General features: G+C 46.6%; 4 protein-coding genes across 4 annotated transcripts; 1 reads left to right on the plus strand and 3 right to left on the minus strand.

The window, feature by feature from the left end:
- Positions 1 to 1443: 1443 nt before the first annotated feature.
- K444DRAFT_636826 (uncharacterized protein) lies at positions 1444 to 3401 on the minus strand (the record flags this gene model as incomplete). Its single annotated transcript, XM_024884052.1, has 3 exons — positions 1444 to 1456; positions 1585 to 1937; positions 2073 to 3401. The coding sequence occupies 3 exons, from the start codon at positions 3399 to 3401 to the stop codon at positions 1444 to 1446; spliced, it is 1695 nt and encodes a 564-aa protein (XP_024728448.1).
- Positions 3402 to 5885: 2484 nt separating this feature from the next.
- K444DRAFT_574129 (HET-domain-containing protein) lies at positions 5886 to 8013 on the plus strand. The gene is made up of 2 exons (XM_024877423.1): positions 5886 to 5959; positions 6010 to 8013. The coding sequence occupies exon 2, from the start codon at positions 6140 to 6142 to the stop codon at positions 7985 to 7987; it is 1848 nt and encodes a 615-aa protein (XP_024728449.1). The 5' UTR covers positions 5886 to 5959; positions 6010 to 6139; the 3' UTR covers positions 7988 to 8013.
- A 1519-nt stretch (positions 8014 to 9532) lies between these two features.
- Positions 9533 to 10725, minus strand: K444DRAFT_636828 (uncharacterized protein; the record flags this gene model as incomplete). The annotated part of the gene is made up of 3 exons (XM_024884053.1): positions 9533 to 9655; positions 9747 to 10146; positions 10202 to 10725. The coding sequence occupies 3 exons, from the start codon at positions 10723 to 10725 to the stop codon at positions 9533 to 9535; spliced, it is 1047 nt and encodes a 348-aa protein (XP_024728450.1).
- Positions 10726 to 11386: 661 nt separating this feature from the next.
- K444DRAFT_620644 (uncharacterized protein) lies at positions 11387 to 12129 on the minus strand. Its single transcript, XM_024881750.1, has 2 exons — positions 12046 to 12129; positions 11387 to 11999 (listed from the first exon to the last, which is right to left on the minus strand). The coding sequence occupies exons 1-2, from the start codon at positions 12065 to 12067 to the stop codon at positions 11497 to 11499; spliced, it is 525 nt and encodes a 174-aa protein (XP_024728451.1). The 5' UTR covers positions 12068 to 12129; the 3' UTR covers positions 11387 to 11496.
- Between the last annotated feature and the right edge of the window lie 652 nt (positions 12130 to 12781).

The following is a 12781-nucleotide window of genomic DNA, read 5'->3' on the forward strand; positions in this document are numbered from 1 at the left end:
TTAGTTTACCACAACGCTTTAAATAGCTTTTTTAATTGAAATAACATCGAGTTCTCAATTGATACTACGTATTGCTTCAGTTTTATTATAATCCATTAAGTGGTTATTAAATGCTAATTTTTGGAAATTTCGGGGAATCTCGTCAATTCATGTGCTTTTGGTGGGGTCGTGCTTTTGGTAGGGAGTTCGGTTACACCGACAAATAGAAAAATCAATGATAACTCAGCCTTAAGCCACAGGACAGAACAACAAGCCAAAGGGCCTATCCTCAGCCCTGATTGGGAAAACAACTTGCATAATAGAAGTAAACATTTCCAGTCACGGCCGCGATTCCCTCGCAAATGAAAGCCTCAACTGCAAGCCGCGTGACTGTGCAGGTACGTGGTTACGATGTATTGGTGTTCGGGTGTCCGGCCGTTCGATTAACAGGGATTACGTCCATCGATAGGGTGATATTTCGTTTCCATCGCCTATTTTTTCCTACTTCAACTCCCACCAAAACGCCCAGCTGAGGACCCATGCAGCGAGGCTGTGATGTATTCGTGAAAAGATATCGTCCCATTTAAAAGCTAAGCTTCCTGCTCTAATCGAGCCAACTGCTGGGGCCACACGCTTTACCCGTTCGTACCTTCCACAAGTTACCACTGGTGGTTCGTGAAAGCGACTGGGCCAAGTATTTCACATAGTAAATTTGTATGGGAGGTACTTCTAGCTAGTCTCTACTGGTCACTGGTCTGTGCTACAAATTTAGCGAGGAACACCAAATTTGCGGGTGGCCCAGTCGCTAGTATGGCCCAGTCGCTTTCACGAACCACCAGTGGTAACTTGTGGAAGGTACGAACGGGTACACGGTTTTGGGAGGCCTGCGGAACAAAATGTCGATCGTAATGACTCCCCGGAAAGGAGAGCACGTGGGAAGCAGCCTTGAGAATCGACGTGAGGACATGGGAATCCGATCGTAACTATGACGAGCTGGAGGACTTCCCCTTCTCAAACGATGTCTTATATCTTGATAACGAGTGGTGGGCTGACTCGGATAATGAGGAATTTGAGCCCTCACATTTTCGTGACCTTGTCGCTCTGGCACTCTGTCGCCTCGTTCAAAATCCGTACTGGACTTGCCTGTAGATAATTCAGGAACTAGCCGTTAGCCCGACCGCTTCGACGCTTGACGAGGGCAATTAAAGCGTGTCCTTTTACATAGTTCTAATACTTGCCGATATCTTTTGCAAGGTCTTAGATAGTAGCACTTTGAGTTCCCGCATAATAAACGAAAATTCGCTGTATCTATATTATTAAACTTTATTAGGCAAAAGCAGAGGTCAAGGGTCCCCGACTGTAAGCGAAGCGAACGGAGAAGGGAGACCGACTATTATCACTATGTGTAAACCTTTTTGGTATTATACCTATTCGCCTTTTTAGCTTTACTTGCCCACCAGTAGCCTACTCTTTTGTGCTATATAAGCATAAGTAATTTGAAGAAAATATACTCCCTGGGCAATAATTGCGCCAGTCCTTGGATATACACATGAGTTATTCAATATCGCAGGTCATCTCTGTAGCCTAGATCTCCAGAATACAAACTTTCTCAAATTGCTTGACCATCTCTTCTTCTTCGGAATAATCAATACTGCGGGCTTCTCTTCCGGAGTTTGCGGAAGACTCTCACTCTCCTCCCAAGGAAACTTTATAATCATCACTGGCTCTTGATCGATGCCACTAAAGATATCGTCCTCCTTCGCTGTGGGTCTGATTTTCTTCCCATACAGCACGGCTAATTCTTCAGCCTGTTCCTCTTTCAGCTGTGCATCTCTCACCCTCTTCTCTTTCTCCATCTGATCTAATCGCTCTGCCTGTCTCCGAAGTTCTTGGGGCGTCTGCTCCCAGTGCTTCTCTATTTCGTTTGCTCGCCTCCTCCCAACCTTCGCCTCGAGTTTCTAGCGTATTAATTGCTTGACCTCCAAGGCCTCTTCTGGGAACTTTCGCCCGAATGTCTCGTCGATAACGGTTACCGCTGGAATCTGCTAGCCGTTCCAAGAAAGTCGAGCTTCGGGATTCGCTCCAGCACTTACGAGGAGTTTCATGGTTTCTAGCACAGGTAGAAACAGCTCTTGCCTGTCGCCGGACTTCAGTGGACGTAAGCCGTCGTTTTCGTAGCAGTATTGTAAGACGTCTGTCCATGTCGTATTATTTCCAAACTCAAGATTAGGATCTGCACCGTATTTAAGAAGTATCGCAATGAGCTTCGGGTTCCTAGGCCGCGAACCCCAGATTTCTCGAGGTTTGGGAGCTGCAGCATAGTTGAGTAGTGGGCGTCCAAGTCGAGTTTTCACTGGTTGTGCATCCTGATCCAGCTTCCATTCCACATAGAGATCCAACCCGTAGGAGACCGCTAACGACAGGAATGATGGCTGGGAGTCGTACACAAATTGGTGAACGTGAGGCACGACTTTAACCCAAGCATAGCTACCCTCTTTGTGATATACAGTTCTGTTGCTGGTGACGGTCCAGTTGAACCACAGGTCGGTCGCGGTCTGGCAGAAGTTTTCCATCAAAGAAGCTTGCACCTGACCGGAAGTTCTCTCAGCTTGCGCTGCGTATTCCATGAACTCCCCGGCTAGTAAGCCAAAGGTTCCAACGTCCCATTGCAAAGTGTTGAGGACTTTCATCTGAACCAAGTAGGAACGCATCAGGGAGATATCTGGATTGAAACTAGGATCGGATTGAGAGGCGATTGTCTTCCAGATATCTGGGGTGTCCAGGAAGTCTTTAACAGTTCGATGCAGGAAATCGACTTTCGAATCTACCAGACGCTCTTTGTCGCTTGATACTCGAACTTCCAGAAGGCCTTTGCAACGGCTGTTTACCCGTCGTACCGTCTCCTCATATCTCCATGACAACTCTTTTTCATCCAAAGGATCCAATTTCGCTCTGATAGCGAACTCCGGGTCTTCATCATCATCGGCGAACGAGAGCGAGAGCACGGATAATGGGAGTCGTGCTCGATGGACTATTTGAAAAAGTTGTGAAGCTTGCTGCTGGTAGAACTTGTCCAGTGTGTTCATCATCAGGAGATACAAGTCTTCGAGACCTGCTGGAAGGGCTCGTAGGCGTTTCTGGAGATCCGATATTCTGTCCGAGTTTTGTAAACCCTCGAGCAATGATTTGACAACAAGTGTCACCCACAGAAACACGCCTGCTGATTTGTCGACAATCTCTGTAACGAGTTCTGGGGCACGCTTTGGCTCTCTCATTTTGAGGATCTCGAATCTGGGACTTTTCGCAAGCTCGATATCGGTGTAAAGTTTAATGTCGTTTTGCGTCAAATTCTGAAGCTTCAGGTTCGGATATTTCCCAAAACCGTCTTCAAAAGCTAGGAGAGGCCTACTAGAAAGGCACATTTTGACGTTGGAAGAAGCGGCTACCCTGTTGCATGGCAACTGTGCTCCAGTCACGTGCAGGCCCACGTGACCACATTCACTGTATTTAAGCTCTGGCCACCCGTGCCATACCTCCTTTCCTCTCTTTATCGAATATATACTACTTACACCCGCATTTACTGCAACATACCCCTTGGAACAGCTTGACAACTTCTGTGTTATTACCCTCATAATCTCAGACGACAAGTGACTTCACTAAAGTCCATTTCCGTCTTTGGACCTGAGCAGTCGCTGCTCTAACCTGAGCTAAGCCCTGAGTCCTGAGCACGCTAGTGAGCCAGCTGGATTTTGTTCAAGGGTCCCATTCCGGTTCCTTGCGGATCGGCTATAGTTTCTATTATTTTGAGGTGATCGTTCTAGACCCCCAGGTCTATTTTGATATTCGGAGTACTACAATTACGAGTGTATCGGTTTAGAATACTATAGCTCGTAGTACTTGCCTTTACAGTATAACACTTACGCATATTACAAAATGGATCATGCGCCTTACTTTTACTTTAAGCCAGAGTAGTCAGGGTAATCGATCGCAGTTTTGTGATAATCTACCTAAATTTCGGCTCCTTCATTTAGGTGAACAGCCGCATATGGACATAAAATATAAACTCGTCGAAACTCCCTTTATTACTACTAAAATGATGCCCTACATTATGATCTCCTATCACTGGAATTATAGGAACAAAGTGGAACCCTTTTGACAGGGGAATATAAAGTTCCTGTCTCAGAAGGCGTCTTTTCCATGCTCAATTCCCTATCGGAGGCCGAACGCTGTCACCTGTGGTATTGCCCTGGGTATTCTTAGGTTAACGCTATTTACTTATATATCAATCAATACCAAAGGAAATCCCACGCAAACTCGAGGTCTGGCCTTCCATATTCTGAGGGGTTTCGTTCCAGGCATTTGAGCAGTGGATAATCACTAGCGAACAGATGCGCCAGCGTCAGGGGCGCCGAAGCAGATCCTTGTCAGAAAAGTTCACCGGCTAATAAATGCCCACACCACTTAGACGCCCAAAAATCCATTTAACTACAATAATGACAAACACACAGAGGAAAATAAATTGATGCTTGTGATCTGCAACCCAGTTATAGTAACTTTGCAATTTTTCAGAATTTTCTAAGCACGTTTAAAGAATCACGGGTTTCGGTGTTCTGCCAGGGGTACAAGTCGGCTGTTGCCTGGTGAAGTCTATTTCTGGAAATTTTCTACTTATCCCTTCGTCCGGTGAGACATGGTCCGTACGAGCAGGGGGACCTGGCTCAAGGCGAAAACGCGTCCCTTTACGCAGGTGCAGGCCCTAATGTTGGTTACGAGCCTGCGACCATGGGTCTGTGCGCACAGGGCATTTTCATCAAAAAATCACGAAAGTTAGGTATTAAAGTAGCGTTTAATTAGGAGTTGACTACCCATGCCGCTACTCTCCCCCCCCTAATTAAATGTAACAGTGGGTCCCCGCAAAACCAGCCTGGCACGGTCCAGTTGCCATACCAAAAAACCCCTGCACTTGGACCCACTGTTACATTTAATTAGGGGGGGGGGAGAGTACATAAGTACTTGTACCCAATGCTCTTGCTTTAAAATCAGCTTATTAGGGCGTCGTCATTCTGGGTAAGGGTAGCTAAGGATCTTGCGGACCGTGGTATCGCTGAGCTTGTATCGTACTATTAGGGCGCAAACGGGGACCTTTCCAAACCAGCGAAGCTGGCGCATAGCCTCCTTATGTTTCGTAGGGATCTCATAGCCTTTCTCGTGCTGAAAATTGAGCGGTGGGGGTGTGTTCAGGGCTATGGTGGGTTGTTTAGGGGGCTGGTTAAGTGAAGCCTGAAAAAGCGCCTGTGCGCACAGACCCATGGTCGCAGGCTCGTTACACCGCCTTTGCAGGGGTTGCGCTGAAATGCCCTGTAGTAATGCGCTGTAGCCGACTGTTGCTTACGAGCCTACGGACCAAAGTCCGTGTTTTTAGCGATATTTACAGGTATCGCAAAACCAAAGTCGCCACATTCACTTTACAATTTCTTAACAACTATAGATTGAAACTTTACATAATTCAAGAGGATACGATAAAGGAAGCTAGAATGAATTTAGAAAGCCTTAATAACTAATTTTGAATATAAAAGAAAAGCATCCAAAATAGTTATGGGGTTCGATTCTTAGCGAAATGCCCTAAAAACACAGACTTTGGTCCGCAGGCTCGTTAGCAGAACTCAAGGCGGTGTAACAAACATTAGGGCCTGCACCTGCGTAAAGGCACGCGTTTTCGCCTTGAGCCAGGTCCCCCTGCTCGTACGGACCATGTCTCACCGGACGAAGGGATACCATCCATTGAAAATGAGCGAAATCCGTGTCGAAAATCAGGGGCTGTGCCCCACTTTTAAGTGGAGATGTAATTTCCAGAGTTTTAAGGGAGCTTGAGCTTTCCCAAAAAACACCACAATCAAGATTCAGTTCAACAATCCGAATCCTCAAAATTCTGCCAGCCTTGACGAGGACCAATGAATTGGTCGCCTTATTTGACGCTTAGGTATCAACGAATGAGGATCCCTTTCCGGAATAGCGGCTGACTAGTTCTAGATCTTGACTCCAACCAACACTTTTGAACCAAAGCGCTTCATCTCCCCTACACTCTACAGACCCACGAAGGATCAGACCCGAATTCTCCACTATACAAGCATCCGCATTCATCTTCATAGTCTCAGAAACCATGTCCGGTCAAATTTATATTCCACTTCCTACCGCCAACTCAATACGTTTGCTGAGGCTAGCGCCTGGATCCAACGATGACCCTATTACTTGTGAGCTGGAGATTTTCTCGCTCAACGAAGCACCCACCTATGAAGCCCTATCTTATGTTTGGGGTAATCCGCAGCCTGCAGCATCAATCCTGAATCGTGGCCTTGCTCAAACGGTCACTCCTAATCTAGAGAAAGCTCTCAGGCGGCTTCGACTGCCAGACCTCGAACGGGTGGTCTGGGCTGATGCAATCTGCATCAACCAAGAGGATATACATGAACGAGAGTGTCAGGTTTTATTGATGCAAGCTATCTACAATCAAGCGTCAAAGGTTCTGGTATGGCTTGGGGATGATGAGTTTGGTCAAGCAGAGAAGGCCTTAAGAGTTATTGACTTAGCTTCGGGTTGGTGCATGACCGAGACAAACGCAAATTCCTTATCGGAAATTGATTTTGACTTGGTCAGTGAGCCGACCCTCATCCAACGAGCGGGCTATGGTTCGCTGCACGCTACCAGCTTTTTGAGCGGTTTTCTTGGTACTCCAATGTGGGAGTTCGACATAATGAGGGTCGAAGTAGAAAAATGGGCTTCCCTACGCTGGCTTTTGGAACGTCCTTGGTTTTCAAGGACGTGGATCATCCAGGAGGTTGCATTTGCAGATTCCATAATAATGATTGGCCAACATGAGCTCGAATGGGACCAGCTTGCCATTGCTACAGCCTGGCTTGATCGGAAAGCCTACCCCCCGAATCGTACTGGCCAGGATACACAAAATATGAGACGCATACGAGCAATTTATGCCTGCAGTCCAAGACGAAATATGGGGGTTCGCTTAGAGCTCGCAGAAGCATTGGAGCTATTACGAGGCTTCGATACATCCGAGATCCGGGACCGAGTATATGCCGCTGTTTGTTTGTCTAATCAAGAAAAACTAAACCACTCGCTACTCAAACCAAGCTACTCTAGGCCAATTCCGGAAATATTCACAAATGCAACAGAGTATGTAATACGCAATCCGGGTTCGAGACATGCCCAGTTGGATATTTTGTCATCTGTTACCGGAGAGCGCAATGTGCTGGATGGTTTTCCGTCCTGGGTTCCTCGTTGGGATGAGAAACCACGTACATCAGAACTGTGGGTCACGAATATCGGCTCTCGATGGAATGCATGCGCAAGCAAAACAAGCGAAAATGTCTCTGTGAGTGATCGAAAAGGTCTGGTTGTTGAAGGCATACGCCTCGGAACAATTCAATTCGTAGATGACCGGCTTTCTGGCTTGTCAAGTACCGAAGAAAACCTAGTACAACAGCTATTTGAAGAAAGAGTTGCCAATCTGAGGAGTTATGGACCCTTTGAGAACCTAGCTGAAGCATTTGCCCAGACGATTACTGCGGGTTCGAGCCGAAATTTTGATGCAGGCGGCGGAAAAGGAGAATCATTCCACTGGCAGGATCTAGTATCATATTTTGCGTGGCCGAGGTCAAAGGAAGAGAGAGACCGAATGTCAGAATCACATGCAGAGCGGATGAGGATAATGCAGGAGACGTCCAATTTCGAAATGTCGATTAAGACAAACCATTCGTTCTTTGTATTAAACAACGGATTGATGGGAATGGGTCATTGTAGTATCAAAGAAGGCGACGAAGTCTGGATACTCTTTGGAGGTCGGTTACCTTATGTACTGAGGAGTTTCAGGGACCACTACCAATTCCGACGTCAGTGCTATTTAGCTGGATGCATGGATGGGAGTCCCGTTACTGCTTGGGAATCTGGTTTGTATCCAGAAGACTTGGATAAAAAAGAGATTGAAATTTGTTAGTACATAGTTATCCTTTAGTCATTCACACAATTATATGCTGACTTTGAGCAACACCTGAGCAAAACTGAGTAGACCTTGAGTAGATCGGGAGTAGCCTGAGGCACAATGATTTTGACCATGAACAAGCCTGAGTAAGCCCGAGCAAGCGTGATTCAGGCTGAGCAAAATTAAGCTGAAGTTGAGCCGAGTAAGGTTTTGCCGATGTAATGGGCCAAAAGCAACTAACCCAGTTAGGTGTATGCCAAGAGTAGATTTGACTTGGAAATAGCGAAATATTATAATGACTTAAGAATAGTATATCAAGAAATGTAAAATAGAGAATAGAAGAGTATCGATTAGTTTATTAAAGTTATTTGACTGTTAGATACGAATATTATACGAAAGCTAGCCGCCGTATTGCAACGGCTGTAACAGAGTAGTCAAGGCATTGTAACCGCACGAAACACTCAGGGCTGCGTAGAGGCATATGAGAATGCAAATCGGAGACTTGTCAGAGTATATTCATAGGCTAGCTACGAAAGAAAATAAGAATATATAAAAGAAAATAGGGAGCTTAGCCCTAGGTTACTATTCTATAAGAGAAATAAGATTATCCTTCGACTAGTATCTGAATCGGCTCCGACCCTGTTTCCTAGAGATCCGCGCAGGGACTAATTCCATCTTCGCAGTCGTTATGGTGAACTTTCGGTAGGCTTGTCCTCACACGTATTACACCCTGAATTTGCGTCTTTCACACCAACCATTCTGTCACGTGCTGTGTACAGGCATATTTATAGCTTCTTCACCGCCATTAGGGCTCCATCATTCATGCACAAACATACCAATATACACCCATTTCCACCCCCGCAGCTTGTCCAGGCCGTGACACATTCGCAGTTTCGTATTTCGAACAGTCACAAGCACCGAGGACTCTTCTCTGCCAGGCTAATAGTGCGTTTGCATGTAAGTGACAACAACATGCCAAAAATTAAGTTGTCTACTGGAAAGGCAAGCAAATTCGGACTTGTAGATGGAGATAGAGTCTAGTAGAAGAAAGAATAGATTAAAAATATGAGAAGGAGCACGATGGCATATCCTCACTTGGAAAGACCCAAAGCGATTCCATATTGTAGGAAGAATCTGCCTCGAGACATAAAGAGGCCCTGTTTGGGTGCCCTAGGGAGCCGAATTCGTGCCCCTCAATACAGTCGTTTAGACTTGCCGACTTTTGTTCTGCATAACCGAGTATTAAATTATCGATTGGTAATTAGAGGCGAGAGCAAGAACGTGACTGAGCGACCTGAGCAGAGGGTGAGGCGAGGGTGAGTAGCGCCTGAGTAGAGCGGCGATGCTGACTAACCGAGACTGGAGAAAAAAGACAAAAACATCGTCTGGGATTACCATCGTATTCATCGAGCCCGTCAACAAAAAAGCAAAACTTTGCAGAGACGCCGTCTTGTTTAAGCAAGCGATCGAATCCTTTCATGAGCTCCATTCGACTCCAGGGATTCATGTCATCTCCGAAGAAATCGTAAGACCGCCAGCGATAGGGGAATATCAGAGGAATTAACTCTTCGCATTGAATGAGTGATTCGTAAAGGAGAGACTGAAGAAGACCAGTCTGAGACTTCTGCATTGACGTTCCAGAGTTCCAGAAGTAATAGCTCGCGGTGATGAGGGGCATATTTCCTGCCCAGCGTTCTAGTAGTAACCGAGACTTCGGGTTGTTGTATATGTACTTCATCAAGGTCGACTTTCCAGATCCAGCTTTTCCACTTACCCAATAGATCCCATTTCCCTGCCGAAGCCATGTTTTGAAACAGCTCCAGCTTTGGTCGGCGGTTACGTTATAAATCCAGTCAAAAGTCGCATTGTGAGCGGCAACTATCTCTTCTTGCCTGTCGGACATGCTCATAAAGCTAAGTCGGTGCAGGAATCTCTCTCGCAGGAAAGCAATCCTCTCCTGCTCCACCATATCTGTAATCCTGACTGAGAATTCCGCCACATGCATTGGATTATCCCCGTGCCATTGATGCTCCTTGATAGCCCTTATGATTGCTTGTTGGTTTGTCTTGTTGTCCGTGCGGATTTTGTCCAGAGTTTCGTGGATATCTTGCGTGTTTGAGTCGAGCGCCTTGAAGCCGTCGGACTGCTTCAAAGCCGCGTCGTTGATGCTAGTCCTATGCGCAATATCAGCGAGTGCAACTCTAATAGCTTGTTTGAAAGACTTTTCACCTCAAAGATATCAGAAGCTCAGTGTCTAGTGCTTTCCTGCACTCTGTGAGCTTAGACACTGCCTTTTGTATTTGATCCTCGTCCCAGACGGTCTTGAGTGCCATCCTGAAACTTTTCCATTTGTTGTTATTCCCTTCCACCTTGAACATTCTTAGAATGCTGATTAAGTCGCCTGCTACCTCGCCACATTTGGCATTGATTTCCCCAAGCTCTATCTCAGCACGATTTTCCGGGGTGTAATCTCGAAGTGTGAAAGCTCTCTCTCTCTCAGCTTGTTTGCTAGAGACATCGTCTCGGAGTTTGATGGCCTTGACGGGTGGGAGTAGATGGCGGTTCATGTCTGTTCGCAGTCTTTCGGTCAATCGATTCAAATTAGCTGCAATAGCTTCTAGATCCTTGTTCCCGACCAGAGCTCCATCTGTAGACTTATAGAGTTCATGACTTTTGGACATCAATTTGACGGTGAAGTCGACGAATTGCACGATATTGCCAGCCACACCCAATGCGGTGAGTGGATCGAGCATTTTGAAATGATCTCCCTCTCCAAATATTTTGAGAAGGGGGTTCTGGAGGCAGTTTGAGGCATGGGCCGAATGACTGAATTGAATAAATTGAAGCAATGTTTGAATGGTCGTCGTCGCGGGCGACAAGGCTGCCTTATCATTTTGAATGCCGCACCTATCTTGCCTGCGCCCACTAAGCCTCCACTGGTTGGCCTGATGCCGTTCTCTTTTGCTTCACCAAGACCCAAAGAAGGCGAGGCTAGATATACGAAGAGATTACTTTCTAACTCGGACACGTACCATTTAATTCCAGGATCGAGGATTGTTTGTACCTCCGGCACTCGCTATTAACTGCTCCGTTGCGGTCATCTTTGCTGCACCCTTTTTCTCTTAGTATTGTCAGTTCAATCTTCACCCCTTGAGTCTCCTTGAGCCATTTTTTCAATGGATGGTGGTGAAGGAGAGTACTTCAGCTTGGGTGAATGATTTGGTATACCTTGCTTGCCCAAGGACAACCATGCGACTGCTACACCAGACATAATCGCCAACACTGAGCTCTTCCACAGAAGCGACCAGGTATATGCACATCTCTTAGACACAGTCAGAGAGGCGGTGACGCCCTTCACAGAGAAGTACACAGTCTAGGCAATTACAACGATAAGAATTCATTAATTCAAGGAAACGGGTTTGAAGCGGGTGCTACTCGTACAAAATAATTCCCCTCGAAGAAGAACAAGAAAATATTAACCAGTTTCCTACCCCAGCGCTGAAATTTAAGACTGGATCGACAACTCAAACCACCCTCGTCCTCTTCCCGCTATCGTTCAAACTTGTCCCTGAGCTCCGTCTCCTCTTCTCACCCACCTTTCCCGACTCCTCGTCACGAATGAAAACCCCACTAGTCTGATTGATTCCCAACACCTTATACGCTTTATTCCTCTCTTCCGGTATCAGATTCTCAAACTTCTTCTTCGTACGTTCCTCGACTGCAGCATCGGCCGCTCTCCTCTTCGTGGCATAGTCATCCCACTGCCGCTGCACCTTGATTTGCTCGATCTCTCTTGGCGTGTGGTAATACTCGAAGATCTCTGGGTTCGGGAACTTTGGGGTCCTCTTGGCCATCTCGAGGACATGGGCACGCTTTTGGGAAATTGAGACGCTGTCTGGTACCCAATGCGCCGGGATTTTGGGGAGTGGGTATCTCTCTCTGCGGAGGTTTTGATCATCACCGCCCTTGCTCTTTCCAAAATGCCACCAGCTGCGGCGTTTTTTCTCTGGGATATGAAACTCGGGTACTGCATCACGTCAGTCATTGCTCGTTTTGGTGCCGGAAATACATACCATCTTTCAACTCCTGCTCCATTCCCCAACTCAGAAAAGCTCTCTCGAATGCTGACTCTCCAAGTGAGAAATATGGCTCTCGGCCCTTGATTTGTCTCACCTTCGTCTTTCGCTGATGCTTGGCATCAACATTGATGTCTGGCATGAGAACAGGTTCTGGCTTCTCCTGAATCGTGGGTCCGGATGTCTTGATAACAGCCTTCGTCGCGGTACTCTGACAACAAGGTGGATATCTCCGCATATGGAAGTATTGAGTGAGCTTGGATATTCCCTGAACAGGCCTGCCATTGATAATTCTGGTGGTAGTTTCCAATCTGTTGGAAGCGAAATCCCAAACACGTTCCTTTTCTGGGAACTTGAACTCCCAGTTATTGCTCGCCTCTTCGAGGATCTGCATTTGGAACAATGTTGCTGCTTGCTGCTCCGTAATTTCGGCCCCGGGGTTGATCTGGAAACCGGCCTCTTGAGCAAGATCCGGTGCAATCTTGTGTAAGTCTTGTGCCATCCTTTGAAGGGTGATGCTTCTAGGCGGCGGTTTCACTAGATTGGCTACCCAAGGCTCTTCTGAACGATCCGCAGGCAAAATGTTTTCCATTTCTGCTTCGGACACATCTCTTGACTTGACCTGATCCTCGACGCGTTTATCGGGTGGCGTTTCATTCGCAAGGACTTTGGCACTCTCTTTTAAATCACGGCCTAGTCGGAAAGCCAGCCGTTGCAAGTAGTGAAACTTGTT

Source organism: Hyaloscypha bicolor, assembly GCF_002865645.1.
Source record: "Hyaloscypha bicolor E unplaced genomic scaffold K444scaffold_182, whole genome shotgun sequence".
NCBI classification, from domain to species: Eukaryota; Fungi; Ascomycota; class Leotiomycetes; order Helotiales; family Hyaloscyphaceae; genus Hyaloscypha; species Hyaloscypha bicolor.